General features: G+C 42.3%; 1 protein-coding gene across 4 annotated transcripts in view; it reads left to right on the top strand.

The window, feature by feature from the left end:
• The window catches only part of Aig1 (androgen induced 1), a 202,398-nt gene that overhangs the window by 113,095 nt on the left and 74,918 nt on the right, over positions 1-14,385 (top strand). The window contains exon 4 of one of the 4 annotated variants that reach the window (XM_027401991.2): positions 8,901-8,933. The exons of the other annotated variants lie outside the window; for them this stretch is intronic. Coding sequence (XP_027257792.1) covers positions 8,901-8,918 — 18 coding nt within the window. The 3' untranslated portion in view covers positions 8,919-8,933. Of the gene's footprint in view, positions 1-8,900; positions 8,934-14,385 lie in introns of those variants that run through there. 4 annotated transcript variants of the gene reach the window in all.

Below are 14,385 nucleotides of genomic sequence, written 5' to 3' on the forward strand. Positions count from 1 at the left end.
TCTAACCACCCTCCTAGTTAGTTCTTACAACTTATAACTTAAAGATAAAATTTAAAATCTTAACTTTCAAAGTCAAGTCCTGAGATGAAAAAAACTTGGATGGTTATTTTTGTTTTGTTCACATCAGAGACCAGGAAACTGCAACAGTTAATAGTCCCATGTACTAGTAAAGTGGACACTGTCACTTCGCTGAGCCCAGTGTGAATAGCTGTTATTCTTCTCTACATATTACTGAGTGAGGAAGTTGTCCAACAGGTCCCTTTGTTTTTCTTTTAAGAACAGAATCAATAGTCTGAGTTATGTTGGGAAGCCAACTCTTGACTGTTTGACCTCTGTCCATGGTGCTTGAGGGGCACCCAGCTAAAGACCCTTGAGGATGCAAGTCTGTCTGTACTGTTGGGGAGACCATTATCTTCATGTGGAGGGAAGGCTTGGCCTTTGCTTTCCACATCATTAAATGAAACACCCACCAGGCAAGGAGCTTTTTCCAAGGAACAGATTTCCTTCTCTTCATCACAGGTGCTCAAAAGAAGGACAAGTACATCCACGCCACAAAACTGCAGCAATGCTGTGGGAAGCTGTGGCTTTCGGCAGTGACTCTTTTTCAGAGATAGATTAGGGTGACTAGTGATATGCCCGTGGGTACCCCTAAGGGTTTCTGCCAAAGAAAAGAGAGGATCCATAGACTTTCCATCTGTCTGGGGACATCAAAGCATCTCAGAAGCTGTTTCAAAGGAGAAGGAAGTACTGATTGAACTCTGACCAGATCTGCTGTCCTTAGTGGCAAACAAAGCTTTCACATGCTAGAGAAATAAATAGTAATGGAAGGAAAGAGCCCAAGTCTGGGCTTACCTTGGTCCCTCCCTTCCCTTCCCCTTCCCTGCCCTCTTCTTCCCACTTTTCCCCTCCCCTCCCTTCCCTACCCTACCTCTCCCTTAACCTCCTTTCTCCACCTCTCCCCTCCCTTCTCTTCCCCTCCCCTCCTCTCTAGAATGTAAATCTCAACACCATTGATGAGTGGGAAATAAGTGTGTAAAATTTAACTTAAAGAATGGCCTTTCTGAGTGTAGTGGTGAATATCCATAATATAACATGAACAAAATCCAGTTAGGAGATGGAAATGTCCACTTTTGCTTAAGCAGGAGATGAAGAAGAAGCCACTTTTGCTTTAAAAACAAACCTTGGGCAAGCAAGGTAAGTAAGTATAGGGTAAAACCCTAATTTCTCTACCTGCATCTTGTGTTTGTCTGTCTCCATTCCTAAGTCTCCTGCTTACTTCTGCAGATGGCATGTTAGTCTTTCAACTAATGTCAGTACTCTAGAGTGTGTCTAACCAGTCACATCCCTTTTCAAAGGTGAAGGCACAGAGATAGTCATTGTCACCTTGGCTTCCAGGGAAACCAGAACCTAGCAGGACAGAGCACCCCTAGTCTGTGGCAGTAATCCTTGAGGGCAAAATCTCACCCAGAAACAAAAGTAATCATCCCCCCAGAACTGCCTCGTCTCCTCTAGCAACAGGGCTTGTTTAGGCCACCTCACAGGGCTGGATATGAGGCAGTGATCAAGGAGACAACCTAGTCCTCAACTGTATAACTGATGCAGACTTCTCATTCCCCTGCCCTAGTTCTCCTTAAACCCAAAGCCCAAGTCATCACCCCAAAACAGAATTGGGGTCACTTTATCTGTTCACATCTCTTCTCTGATTTTTTAATTTATTAATCTATTCAGTTGGCGTATTGGGAAGAGTGGCCAGGTGTAATTTGTTGGAGCTTGCCAAGATCCCAAGCTTTTTCCCCAGAAGTTAGGGTTACAAGACGGTGAAATGAATTATGGTCAGATTATCTTGGACTCTGACAAAAGGAGCTGTCCCTCTTAGCATAACACACTTCACTTGTGGGGGATAAGAAACTCAAGCTATGACTACATAGGCTTGTGTGTGTATATGTGTTTGTTCAATCTTTCATCCATCTGTTATTATTGAGGACCCACTAAAAACCTGTGTGCTCAATATCCATAATTTAAAGGTGACGGTGTACAAGCAGCTGAAGCTCTTGTGATAGAAATGGGCACAAGCATTTTCCTGCAAGGAAACCACCTTGCATTGTATGTAAGTCACTATAGGAACCCAGAAGACAGACTTTCCTTCAAGCAGGATTCTGTGAGAACTTCCAGGCAATGTGTGTTTTTTTGTTTTGTTTTGTTTTGTTTTTCCTTGAATAAAATTCAGTATTTCCTTTCATCGCTATGGGTCTCTGGGAGATTTTGTATAGAAATGTGTGTCTGTGATGATGGAAGAAGAAAACAAGTCTGAAATCTGTTTAGATAAGTTTTTCATTGTGTGCTTCATTTTATAGAATAGTGGCAAAGAAAATACGTGGGAAATGCACGTATCTGAAGGGCTTCTAACCCAGTGCATGAGAAAGGAAGTCCATCGAATACGCTTCAGGAAAACAGTGCCCTTTCATGCTAAATGCCTTCCTGGCATGCCTTGCTCCCAACTTCTTCATTCCCTGCTACCTTCATAGGAAACATAAAAATCTAGACCCATAGCTAAGGCCCATATTGAAAAAATATGGAATGAAAGAAATACTTACAAATGTATGTAAGTTTTCCATGACACAGGAGTCTCATAAAGAAAACTAGAACCCCATAAACCTGTGCATTTCTTTTAATGCTTGGGTTGGTGAAAAACAGAATAACACGACTGCCTTAAAAAGGTGTGATCCCCATGGGGAAGGACCTAGGCCTGGCCCAGGATGATGTGGTAGTCTTTGGGGAGCCCCTTTTGAAGGCCTTATTCTGCCTGGGGAGTGGAGGGGGGATGGCTAGGGGCAGGTGGGATGTTGGTGGGGAGGGGAGGGAGAGGGAGAAGGGATTGACATCTGAAGCAAGCTTGTGCCTAATTTGAACTAATAAAATAAAATAAACAAAAGGTGTGATCCCGTGGTAATTAAGTATAGGAAGTATAGCGAGGCATGTTTGCTCAGAATCTAGGCTCCTTTCTTCTGGGGACGGGGGCAGAGTGGTGTTCTCTAGTGGAGGTTTTCTCACCTTCTTCAAGGGAAGGCCAGCAAACTCTTCCAAGGCTTATGGACAGCTTTAGAAAAGAGGCTGCCTATGAGCCTAGTGACTTCCCAGTTCTTCCATTTTCTTCCATACCTTTAGCGTAGAGTATTTTGCAACTGACTGTCCTGAACACCTTGCAAGCAATTAGCTCAAGAGGAATTTGTTTTACCTGCCTTGGACACTTTGGTTCTTTGATCCTGTAAGCTTCTGTGATTTCGAAGGCTTGCCAGTAGAGCACATACGGCTGGTGTCCCTCCTGGTGACCTTCGCAGCCATCTGGGCCTGGAGCTGCGGCTGTCCAGCTCAGCCCAGCAGGGCAGGGCCTCTGCCTGCGTGTGCGGATGCCTCATTTGGACTCCACGTCTGTGACTCACGCCATCTGTTGGTAATTTGTCGTTTTTCTGGAGTCAGGATTTTCGGAGGACTCATTCTCAGGCACCCCTGAGTGAGGTGCCCTGATGGCAAGTCTCTGACTTACTGTCTCATCAGCCTGTGGCCAGGCCCATTGCTAGTGCTGTGTCCAGCTGCTGTGAATGTACTGATATTGTCCTTTGCCCTTTAGAGAGCATCCCACCGAGTACCTACCCCCTTGGAAGCCACTTACAGTCTTTGTTAGGACTTGTTTGAAGAACAGCCAAGCTGGCAGCCATGAGGTTCACTTTTACAACCTCTGACAAAGTAGGCTCCAATCCTTGTGTCATCTGTCCATCTGCTTAACTTGTCCCCTCTTCAACAGTAAGCAAAATGAGCCGCCAACCCACATCCAACTCAGCACTCGATAGCTAACCACATTTGCTTCAAGCAACCCCAATAGATGCTGTGCCTGTACTGAACCATATTCCATTTTCATGCTTTCACTAGGAGAGATCATATCCCCTTGAAGGAGAGACCGTTACTATCTTTACTTCTCTATCTAAGGAAATTTGGGGCTCCAACCAGTGGGGTAACTTGCTGTGACCATGTGACTAGTAAATAATTCCTCTAAAATTATAGCTCTCTGCCTGGCTCCAGAAAACAACAGTCTGATTGTTTACTGCCTAGCATTAATAATACCATGGCTTGAGTTTCAGTGCCTTTATAAGTTCACCCTTCAGATCTTCATTATAGCATCGTATATCAATGAATGGTGCCTACTCACTCATCCATCCAGATGTATTTTAGAGCGCTGCTGTGTGTGCTACATTGTGTGGAGCCCTGAGTATACAACATTAAAGAATTTTGTCTTGGGAAGCATTAACTTGTGGATACATCTACTCATCAGATCACCCTTCTACAGAGCATGCAACACGCAAGGCTGAGGTCATATAACATGTAAGGCTGAGGTCATATAGTATGCAAGGCTGAGGTCATGTAAATGCAAGGCTGAGGTCATATAGCATGCAAGGCTGAGGTACTGTCACATGAGTTCATGGCTCTGCTCTGGGTGCCTTTCTGGAAGCTAAGAATCCAAAGAGCTGGATAGTAGAGCCTACGTTTGGTTTGGATGCCCTGCCAAAATCATTGAACCTCTCTTTCCCGTGTTTTCTCCTGTTATTTAATAAGAACTTGTGAGTCCCCTTCATTTCTAAATAACCACTTTCTATTAAACTTTACCTTTGAAGGAAGGCTGGAGGTTGGAAGTGTGGAGGAACAGAAAAGACACAAGGCTAAGCTAAGGTCTGGAGAATTGGCATCTACCAGAAAACTCTTGCTTGCAAATAGCAGAAAGGATGATGGCCAACAGCTTGAAAATGTATTTTCTCACTCAGGAAGAAGTCAGATGGTACTTTCCAGTGTTATTTAAGTTTCTAACAGTGTTGCCAGGAGGTTATTTCTTTCTAGTTTTGACATGCCACCCTTAGTGTATGAGCCTTCCCTCTACACATCCTTTCTTCTGTGCCCACAGGATGCCCCTGTTATTCCCAGGCTTGTTTTTTCATAACTGTCCAAGCAGAAAGATCTTAGGAAGAAAGCCTTCCTCCTGCTGTGACATTTGCTTTTGCTTTTTGCTTTCAGAAGGGGAGCCATGCCCTACTAGTCTCCTTTTTAGCTCGCTAGTTAGAACCAGGTCAGATGCCAAGCTCCAAGCCAATGATAATCCATCCTTTAGATCTAGAATAGAAGTTGCTGTTCTTCTTCTACATCCTGGGATTCTCCAGAAGCTGTGAAGTCTGTGTTTAATTTGCAAGGAAGAAAGTGAGAAGCTAATTAATGGTGTCTGACCTAGCTGGATTCGGATGCCATGGATGACAGAAGAAAAAGCTTAAGAAAGGGCACGACAAACAGATATAGATGCGGACTCATTGGTTTGCACTCTGAGGAATTCCATAAGAACACTAAACTGGAAGCTATAATATATTTGCAAAAGAAACAGTGGGGTTAAAAGAGAGAAGAGGAAATAGTTAGTGACTATGGCCAGCTGTGGCTACTTGGTCTTGGAACCACCTACAAGAGAAACGGTGATGAGTAAGAACACGCCACACATGAATACTGAGGCAGATCCTATAATAAATCTGTCACTGTCTACCAAGATTTTGTTATAAGGGAAAATCATCCAAATCCATGCCCTTTCTGTCTCTCATTGTAAAACGGTCTTCTAAGGAATAAAAACAAAATATAATATAATATAATATAAAAGACAAGGGAAAACAAAGCCTAACCCACCAGGATGGGACAAAACAAACAAACAGAAGGAAAGAGTCCAAGAAAATGCATGAGAAACAGACATACAGTCATTTGCACACTCAGGAATCCCATAAAGTGCTAAACCAGAAGCCTTAATGTATACACAAAGGACACTCCTCTTGAGCAGGGCTCCCTGAGCCCTGAGGGGAGGGATCTGTTGAAGACATCCTGTTTAGGGCTGAGTGTTCGTTCCAAAGTCTCTCACTCTGTACATAATTTCTAGCTGTGAGTATCTGTATTTGTTCCAATCTGCTTCAGGAGGAAGCTTCTAAGATGATGGCCGAACAAAGCACTGATCTATGAGTTTAGCAGAATGCCATTTTATTGCTACATTTCTTGTTTTTGTTTTTAGACCAATAGTATTTGGTTACACCCTAGAATCCTGGGCTGTCTAGTCTCAGGTTCTTGGCTACCCAAATTGTGTCGGTTGTGGGTTCCATCTCATGGAGTGTGTTAGTGTTCAGACTTTGCTGGCCTGTCCTTGGGGTTCTGACAGGATACACCCTCAGCTGCAGCCACTAAGAGCAAGCATCACCTGTGCACATTCACTACATTCCCTTTTAAAAGGATCCTGGCTACCTCCCAGCCTCCTTTCTCCCTGTCCCTGTCCCTCTCCCTGTCCCTCTCCCTGTCCCTCTCTCTCCTTTTTTCCTTTCTCCTGCTGCTCCTGTCCCTGGAGGCCAGTCTCCCCCTCCTCTTTCCCCCTTTTATGGTCCCTTTCCCTAATAATAAACCCCTCCATTTGAACTCTGTCTCATGGCATCTTTCTCTTTTATGCCACTTTTTTTTTTAAATCACAACAGAGTGGGCTTTCTGTCAAATCAGGTATTAATTGTTTACTACATTGTGCCATCATTGCCCTAGCATTTCTTGCAGGCAGGACATCATTCTTAGTCAAAGGGTTTGAGGCTGGGTTGATGTTTGTATTTTGCCTTTCATAGTGAGCAGAGCACCTTCCTGTACCTAAGACTGTAGAACATAGGGGTGACTGCTTCATGTTCAATGTGTTGTGTAGGTATTGTCTTCAGCAATGGGGCCTTGCCATCACTTTGTGAAAAGAAACTATTGTCTTGGCAACATCCTGGGTTGTTTGGAGTTCCCATGGGGCCCCTTTGGCCAACAACTCAATTAGATATATAACTCAATCCTGGTACTGGAAGCTTCCTTTGGTGAGAAAAGATGGCTTGGGGCTCTATCTTCCCTATTATTTGGGGATTTTACTTATATTGCCTTCATATACGTGTGTGTGTGTGCGTGTGTGCACGCGTGTGTTGGGAAGCTTCTGGTATATTAGGTCCATACTACCCCCTCAAATGATCCTTACCAAAAAATCCAATCATAACATGGTTAGGGAATAGCTGGGGCTTTATAGGGGCATTTCCTTAATATACTCATTTTTTTCTAACAAACACCACAGTCACAGGCACCCCTTTCTTCAGGATTATGGAATTATGAAAGCACAGACTTGAGCAAAAATTCTGTCCCTTCTCTCTGGACCAAGGGTGAACAGAATTTTCTAACCTAGCTACTGGCGGTAAAGGAGCATTTGCTTTGGGTTTTGGTTTGTGAGGTTTTCTTTTGCTTGTCTGTTGTGCTGTATTTTGCTAATCTTTAATCCAACCAGGTTGGGTTAAGTTTCAGTCCATGCCTCTGTGATCTCAGCATCATACTCAGAAGGTCAAGGCAAGAGGATGCTTTAGTGTTGAGGCCAACCTAGTGTACGTGGCAAGTTTTAGGCCAGCCTGAGCTACCGAGTATGATCCTATCTCAAAAAAACAAAAACAAAAGCCATCGTCTAACATGAACAAACATTAAAAAATATTTAAATGAATTTAAAAAACTAAAAACTAGGCAAATGAAACCCAAGCCCTACCTTTTATGTAATTAAATTCTTTGAGAAAGTTGCTAAAGAAATTTGTATGTGTCAGTCACAATTCCTGTGCTTCCTTTTGCGGCTCTGTAACTATGTCTGGTGCCCTGACTGCAGCCCATACTCTCAGCAACTCGTTTCAGGACTCCCACAGAGACTTACTGCTCAGGTGGAAGCAGCACATGCTCCTGCTGGCTCTCAGCTTATGGAAAAATCACTGGGGTTTCTGTAGATTTTCCTTTATGAACATCAGCCATGTTTCAAGATGGTCTGTCATCAGAGAACAACTAAAACCTTACCTGAAAATATTCAACAGTGAAGAGCCACAGCCTTTACACCTGACCCTGTGCTAAACACAAGGAAAATATTAACTTTGAAAGTCTCAAGTGATTACTTGAAGAGGACAGGCTCTGGGTATATTCTAGAAACATCAATTCAACACAGAACTCTCCCAGATCCTTGTATGGAGTCTCTAATGTCATGGGCAAGATTGAACCACCTTAGAATCCTGTGGATCCCTTCCTCACTCCAGCCTGCACTCCCTGCTAAAACCAGACTTGCTGGTTGCCAGCATTTGCTCCACATACATGCTCCAGTTGGGCCATCTTCATTTAACCACTTCTTGACTGGGGTGCTAAGAAGCAAATAGGAAGACTAGGTGGAGAGAACTTATTTCCATGTAGCACGGCTGTTGCATATCCTGACTATGACTTTACTCTTTCATTTCAATCTCTCTTTTTAGTGAGTACTTGTGTGTCAGCCACTGGGCTAAAGAATTTGCAAATATCCACTTATTTAAGCCCCAGAGTAACCCTAGGAAGTGCCTAGTATGCTTGCTATTGTATATGGATGAGGAGACAAACACACAGGATATTTCACATATCCATACATGAATATCTGTCTGTCTGTCAATTCATATGTCCATATAACCATATATCTCCATGGGTAGGCTTTGATCCAGTCTACATGTCTTTTCCCCGACAGTAAGGAAGAAAACCAGAAGAAGAACTCCCCTCCAGCAGAGTGGGGAGAATTGAGCTACAGCTTGTGTGTTGGTCTTTCTCTTTCCCTGCCTTGACCGTACACACCAGAACAATGATTTAAGGGAAGAAAGATTCAGCTGGACTTATCATTTCAGGGATATCAATTCGTGGTCACTTGATTGTGTTCCTTTAAGCCTGAGATGAGATCAAACCTCATGGCACACTGGAGTGTGGCTGTTCACCTTGTGTTGGTCAGGAAGTCAGGGCCAGGGGGCCAGTTGTATCTTTCCATCTCTTCAGTTCCTTGCTTCTTCCAGGCATGTTCCACTTCCTAAAGTTTGAATCATCTACCAGAACAGCACCAGCAACTGGGTACCAAGCCTTCAGTGCGTCAGCTGCAAGAAGTTCTTTATATTCAAACCTTAACACTCCAAGAGAAACAAGAGTGCTGGGATGAGAAAGGAACACAAGGCATCCTAGTCTCTGGTAAGGAAAAACAAACAAGAATTAGTGGGCCATAAGAAAAAAAAAAACAATCAAAATTATATTTTATTTCCAATTCATATTCCAGGGCATGAAAGTACGTGTGTTGTGATAACAATAATAAAGTGGATATGCTTTTTAAATTTGAATTTGAATTTTCATTTTTGTGTAGTGTCTACTCCCCATAACTGTGTGAAGGAGACAGTGCTAGCCTCGTTTTGTATATGAAAACGTTAGTAAAGTGTCACTGAGGTTAATGATTAGCCCATGATTAGCAGAACCTAATTTCACATCCAGCTCTGTCTAACCCCTAACCATGGATCATTTTTTACCAACCTATGCTTTTAGGTTTAAGGCCCAGACAGAATTAAACTAGTTTTTTTTTTAATCACAAGAATATAAGAAAGCTAAACTGGTACCCATTAACTCGCTATAGTACATTTTGTTTCATACAAGTGGTAATGCCTCCGTAAGAGGAATATTGGGCATACGTCCCTGTTGAGTGTCTTGCTTATCATGTCTTTATCTTATTACCTTGGATTTTTGTATCGGGTCACAAGCGGTCTGTTGGAAGCAGTAGGCTGTTACTGAGCCTCGTGCCTATCTGATACCCTGGATGGATGACCCACTAGAGTTATTTATAGTGCCACCAGCATTATTTCCATCTTAGTTCTACATAGAGTTCGTGGACAGAAGGAGCTGGTCAGTGAAGCCAGGCTAGAGAGTGTTTTCATTACTCCACAGAGCGTGTATATTTTCATTCTCCCTTAGAATTATTCAGCTTCTTTTCCATTTTTAGTAAACAAGAAATCGATTAGGTGGGAACATTTGAAGATGGTAACATCATGTAAAACAGGATTAATACTGGATCTATCAAGTTCACAGTTTGTCTAAAACAATTCAATGAAAAGTTAATAAGAGCCAAGTGATTTGAAAATGTGTCAACTAGAGTGATATTATTGCAAAGGCAAATGAATCGTGAAAACATTGAGGAGTTCCCTCCAATGAAAGCCCTTGCATTCTTGGAATTCTCTAGGTGCTTCCCGGTAATTAAAAAGTTGCATAGAATCCTAGCTTTATCTTTCTTAGAGTGATCTGCCAAGTATAAAGAACCACAAAAGTATCCCTGGTACTTACTAACCACCAGGTGATCTCTCTTATTGCAAGATACATTATCCTAAGTTGCCTTGATTTAACTTGTACATTTTATTAGGTGACAGACAGTGATATCGTCAATATTTTCAATGTATTGATTGCTTTAACACAGTGGAGGGGGTAAAAAGACTTTCAGTGATTTCCTTAAGAACAGGAAGAATTCTTAATTGCTACCTGGCTATATGATTCTAAAGGATTGCCTCATGACTACTGAGTGTAGAATAGGAAAAGAAATCCCCTTTAGTATAAAGGGCTTCAGGAAAGAAGTTTTTTTTTTTTTATTTGAATTAGAAAACAAGATAGTTTTACCTGTCAATCCCAGTTCCCTTGTCCCTCCCATCCTCCCCTACCACCCTCCCCAACTAAAACCCTACCTATCATATATCCTTTCTGCTTCTACTGGAGGGTGAGGCCTTCCATAGGGTGTCATCGGAGTCTATTGTGTCCTTTGGGATAGGGCCTAGGCCCACCCCTGTGTGTCTTGGCTCAGGGAGTATCCCTCTATGTGGAATGGGCTCCCAAAGTCTACACCTATGCTGGGGATAAGTACTGAACTACTACAAGAGGTCCAGTAGATTTCTGAGGTTTCCTCATTGAAGCCCATGTTCCTGGGGTCTGGATCCCATGTTGGTATCCCAGCTATCAGTCTGTTGTTCAGGTCAGCTGTTTCTGTGGGTTTCACCAGCCTGGTCTGGACCCCTTTGCTCATCACTCGTCCTTCTCTGCAACTGGATTCCAGTTCAGTTCAGTGATTAGTTGTGGGTGTCGGCTTCTACTTCCACCAGCTGCTGGATGAGTGGTATCGGGTGGCATATAAGTCACTCATCAATCTCATTATCAGAGGAGGGCATTTAAGGTAGCCTCTCCTCTGTTGCTTAGATTGTTAGCTGGTATCATCTTTGTAGCTCTCCAGACATTTCCCTAGTGCCTGATTTCTCTGTAAACCTAAAATGTCTCCTCTATTATGGTATCTCCATTCTTGTTTTCTTCAATTCTTCCCCTGACTCAACCTTTCTGCTCCCTCATATCTTCCTCACCCCTCCTCTTCTCCCCTTCCCATTCTCCTAGCTCCTTCCCCCATCTTCCTGTGCTCCCAATTTCCTCAGGAGATCTTGTCCCTTTCCCCTTCTTCAGGGGACCACGTATGTCTCTCTTAGAGTCCTCCTTGTTTCTTAGCTTCTCTGGCAGTGTGGATTGTCTGCTGGTAATCCTTTGCTCTATGTCTAAAATCCGCATATGAGTGAGTACATACCATGTTTGTCTTTTTGTGATTGGGTTACCTCGATCAGAATGGTTTCTTCTAGTTCCATCCATTTTCCTGCAAATTTCAAGAGTCCATTGTTTTTTTTATGCTGAGTAGTACTCCATTGTGTAAATGTACCACATTTTCTCTATCTGTTCTTCAGTTGAGGGGCATCTAGGCTGCTTCCAGTTTCTGGCTATTACAAATAGTGCTGCTATGAACATCATTGAACAGATGTCCTTGTTGTATGAATGTGCTTCTTTTGGGTATGCCTAAGAGTGGAATTGCTGGATCTTGTGGTAGACTGATTCCCATTTTCTTGAGGAGTCGCCATACTGATTTCCAAAGTGGCTGTACAAGTTGGCACTCCCACCAGCAGTGGAGAAGTGTTCCCCTTTCTCCACATCCTCTCCAGCATAAACTGTCATTGGTGTTTTTATTTTAGCCATTCTGACAGGAGCAAGATGGTATCTCAGAGTTGTTTTGATTTGCATTTCCCTGATGGCTAAGGATGTTGAACACTTTCTATATGTCTTTCAGCCATTTTAGATTCCTCTATTGAAAATTGTCTATTTAGTTCTGTACCCCACTTTTTAATTGGATTGTTTGGTGTTTTGGAGACTAGCTTCTTGAGTTCTTTGTATATTTTGGAGATCAGCCCTCTGTCAGATGTGGGGTTGGTGAATATCTTTTCCCAGTCTGTGGGCTGCCGTTTTGTCTTGCTGACTGTGTCCTTTGCCTTACAGAAGCGGGGGAAGAAGATTTAATGAATGAGGATTTTCTGGACAGAGTTGAAGGGGGAAAACTATCATAAATATTTTTGACCTGTTTTCGAGTCTCTTTTGTTAATTCTAGATGCTCATTCACTTTAAAGCAAACCCCTTTCACACTCAGGCGTTATTGCACTCTAGGAAGGATGCACATATGGCACTCACACTTCAAGTCTTCCCTCCTGCTCCCAACACAGACATAACTAATCAATCATAGCACTCTTTTCTGCCAAACTTGGATTTAGGTTTTAAAAAAAAAAAATCCTTCCATTTCAGTGCTCCAGGAATGTCCTCTCCAACTATAACAGGTAGACTATAAATTGAAATAAGTTTTCTTTTTCTGTTTAGCATTGGTAATGCAAAAAACTGAATAAAACACAGTTCCTGAAATAGACCTGGCAACAGTTACTACAATAGTAGGAGGGAAAATGATGAAATTTCTAAGTTGAATGACATTGTCATACAGATAAAGGAATAGCAGATTATTCCTGACAGAAAGGGTGAGTGTTTCTGAGAGGAAATGAGACTGGATGAGATTGAAATGACAAGGCAGTTAGTTCCCTTTTCAGTCAAGGTGTGTGAAGCATGGGGCATCTAAGTTGCATGGCCTACAAAGACCTTTCTCAGCCTGGATTAAAGCAGGGCACTGACAGGAGCTGGGGAATAGGTTTCAAGTTAAGAGTGTGACTTCTCTAATTGCCAAGTAATTTGCTAAGGGTTTTTTCTTGTCAAAAAAAAACTAAATCAGAAGCATGTGACATCCTTGGATGCCAAGAGATATTCCCAAGAACTTTATATCATAGGATACTGATGAGTGGCCTTTGATAATGGAGGAAGTGCCTTAGACAGGTGCATATGCCAATGTTGTCACCTCTAAGAACACACACAGCTTATACTAATAACAGTTGAAGACACCCAGGAAAGAGGGCTTCTGTCCTCAGTGTTCTATTTTGACATGACACGAACAAAATACAAGTATTTATGGATACAGATTGTATAACAGATAGAATTAAGTATCTAGATCCACCCCCCTCTGTGTGTGTGTGTGTGTGTGTAGTGTGGGGGGAAGCTCTTAGCTCAAATAGATTCTAAGTATGCAACATTTCATGGTGATTTGAATTTTTCCCCCCGGGCTTTGCACTAAATGTACTGCTTCTTTCATTTTATTGATACTATAATGGAATTTGATACACTCTAATTCAGAAACTAAAATGTTTATTCATTTCGCATGTCAGTACAAAATCCAATCAAGAGAAATTATTGCTCCTCTGGAAGCTCCATTTGTACAGAATGATAATTGCTTTGCAAGGAAATAAACAAGTTTGGGATGAGGGTGTTCTCCTTTACCATGAGCCAGTGAAGCAGTCCCAAACATGCAACTCTTCTTCCAGATTTTCTTGCAGTAGATTCAGTTTATACCCTGCAAGGATAAATATTGAAAAGCCAAGAGCTCCTGCTCCCCTTCGGTGGTGTCTGAGCCTGTAAGCATTATCTGAATACTTCAACAGTAGTAACATGGTTGATGCAGGCCTCCTGAGGGGCTATATTATGAAGAAATATAGCTGATCAACTGGAAGCATAAACGTTCAAGACATAAGGCTTTCGTTCAGGTCACAAAGATCAGGATTCAAGCCTTTGCTTCTGCTTAACAGTTGCCTCTTCACAGGAAAGTTGTTGAAGCCCAACAATCGCCTCTTTGTAGGGAAGCTGTTGAAGCCCTCTGAGTCTCTTTCAGGTTTCTTTCCAGAGTTAGCTAGGAATTAAACTCAACAATTCATCTGAGTCATTCCACACAGAAACCAATATACATTAAGGAGTAGTGCAAAAATTAGTAGTGAATGTTAATAAGTGAAGTTCATCAACCTAACATTTGCCAAGGAGCTTAAATGCGTCTCATGTGATCAAACTCATATAACCTTCTCAATAACCATGTGAGAGAACCAAATTTTTTCAACAATTAGCCAATTGAAGTTAGAGGAAAGAGTGTTCACAAAGCATCATCCTCACTTCCAATACCAGCCTTTAGTGCAGAATTCCAAACCAATTTGAGTTACAAAGATCTGCTAAAAGGCTTTATAGAACGTAGGAAAGCTGTTATGTCCAGGGATGTGGTTTATGAAAAAGAAAGGTACTGCTAAAACCATCCAGTGG

Source organism: Cricetulus griseus, chromosome 2 (genome assembly GCF_003668045.3).
Source record: "Cricetulus griseus strain 17A/GY chromosome 2, alternate assembly CriGri-PICRH-1.0, whole genome shotgun sequence".
NCBI classification, from domain to species: Eukaryota; Metazoa; Chordata; class Mammalia; order Rodentia; family Cricetidae; genus Cricetulus; species Cricetulus griseus.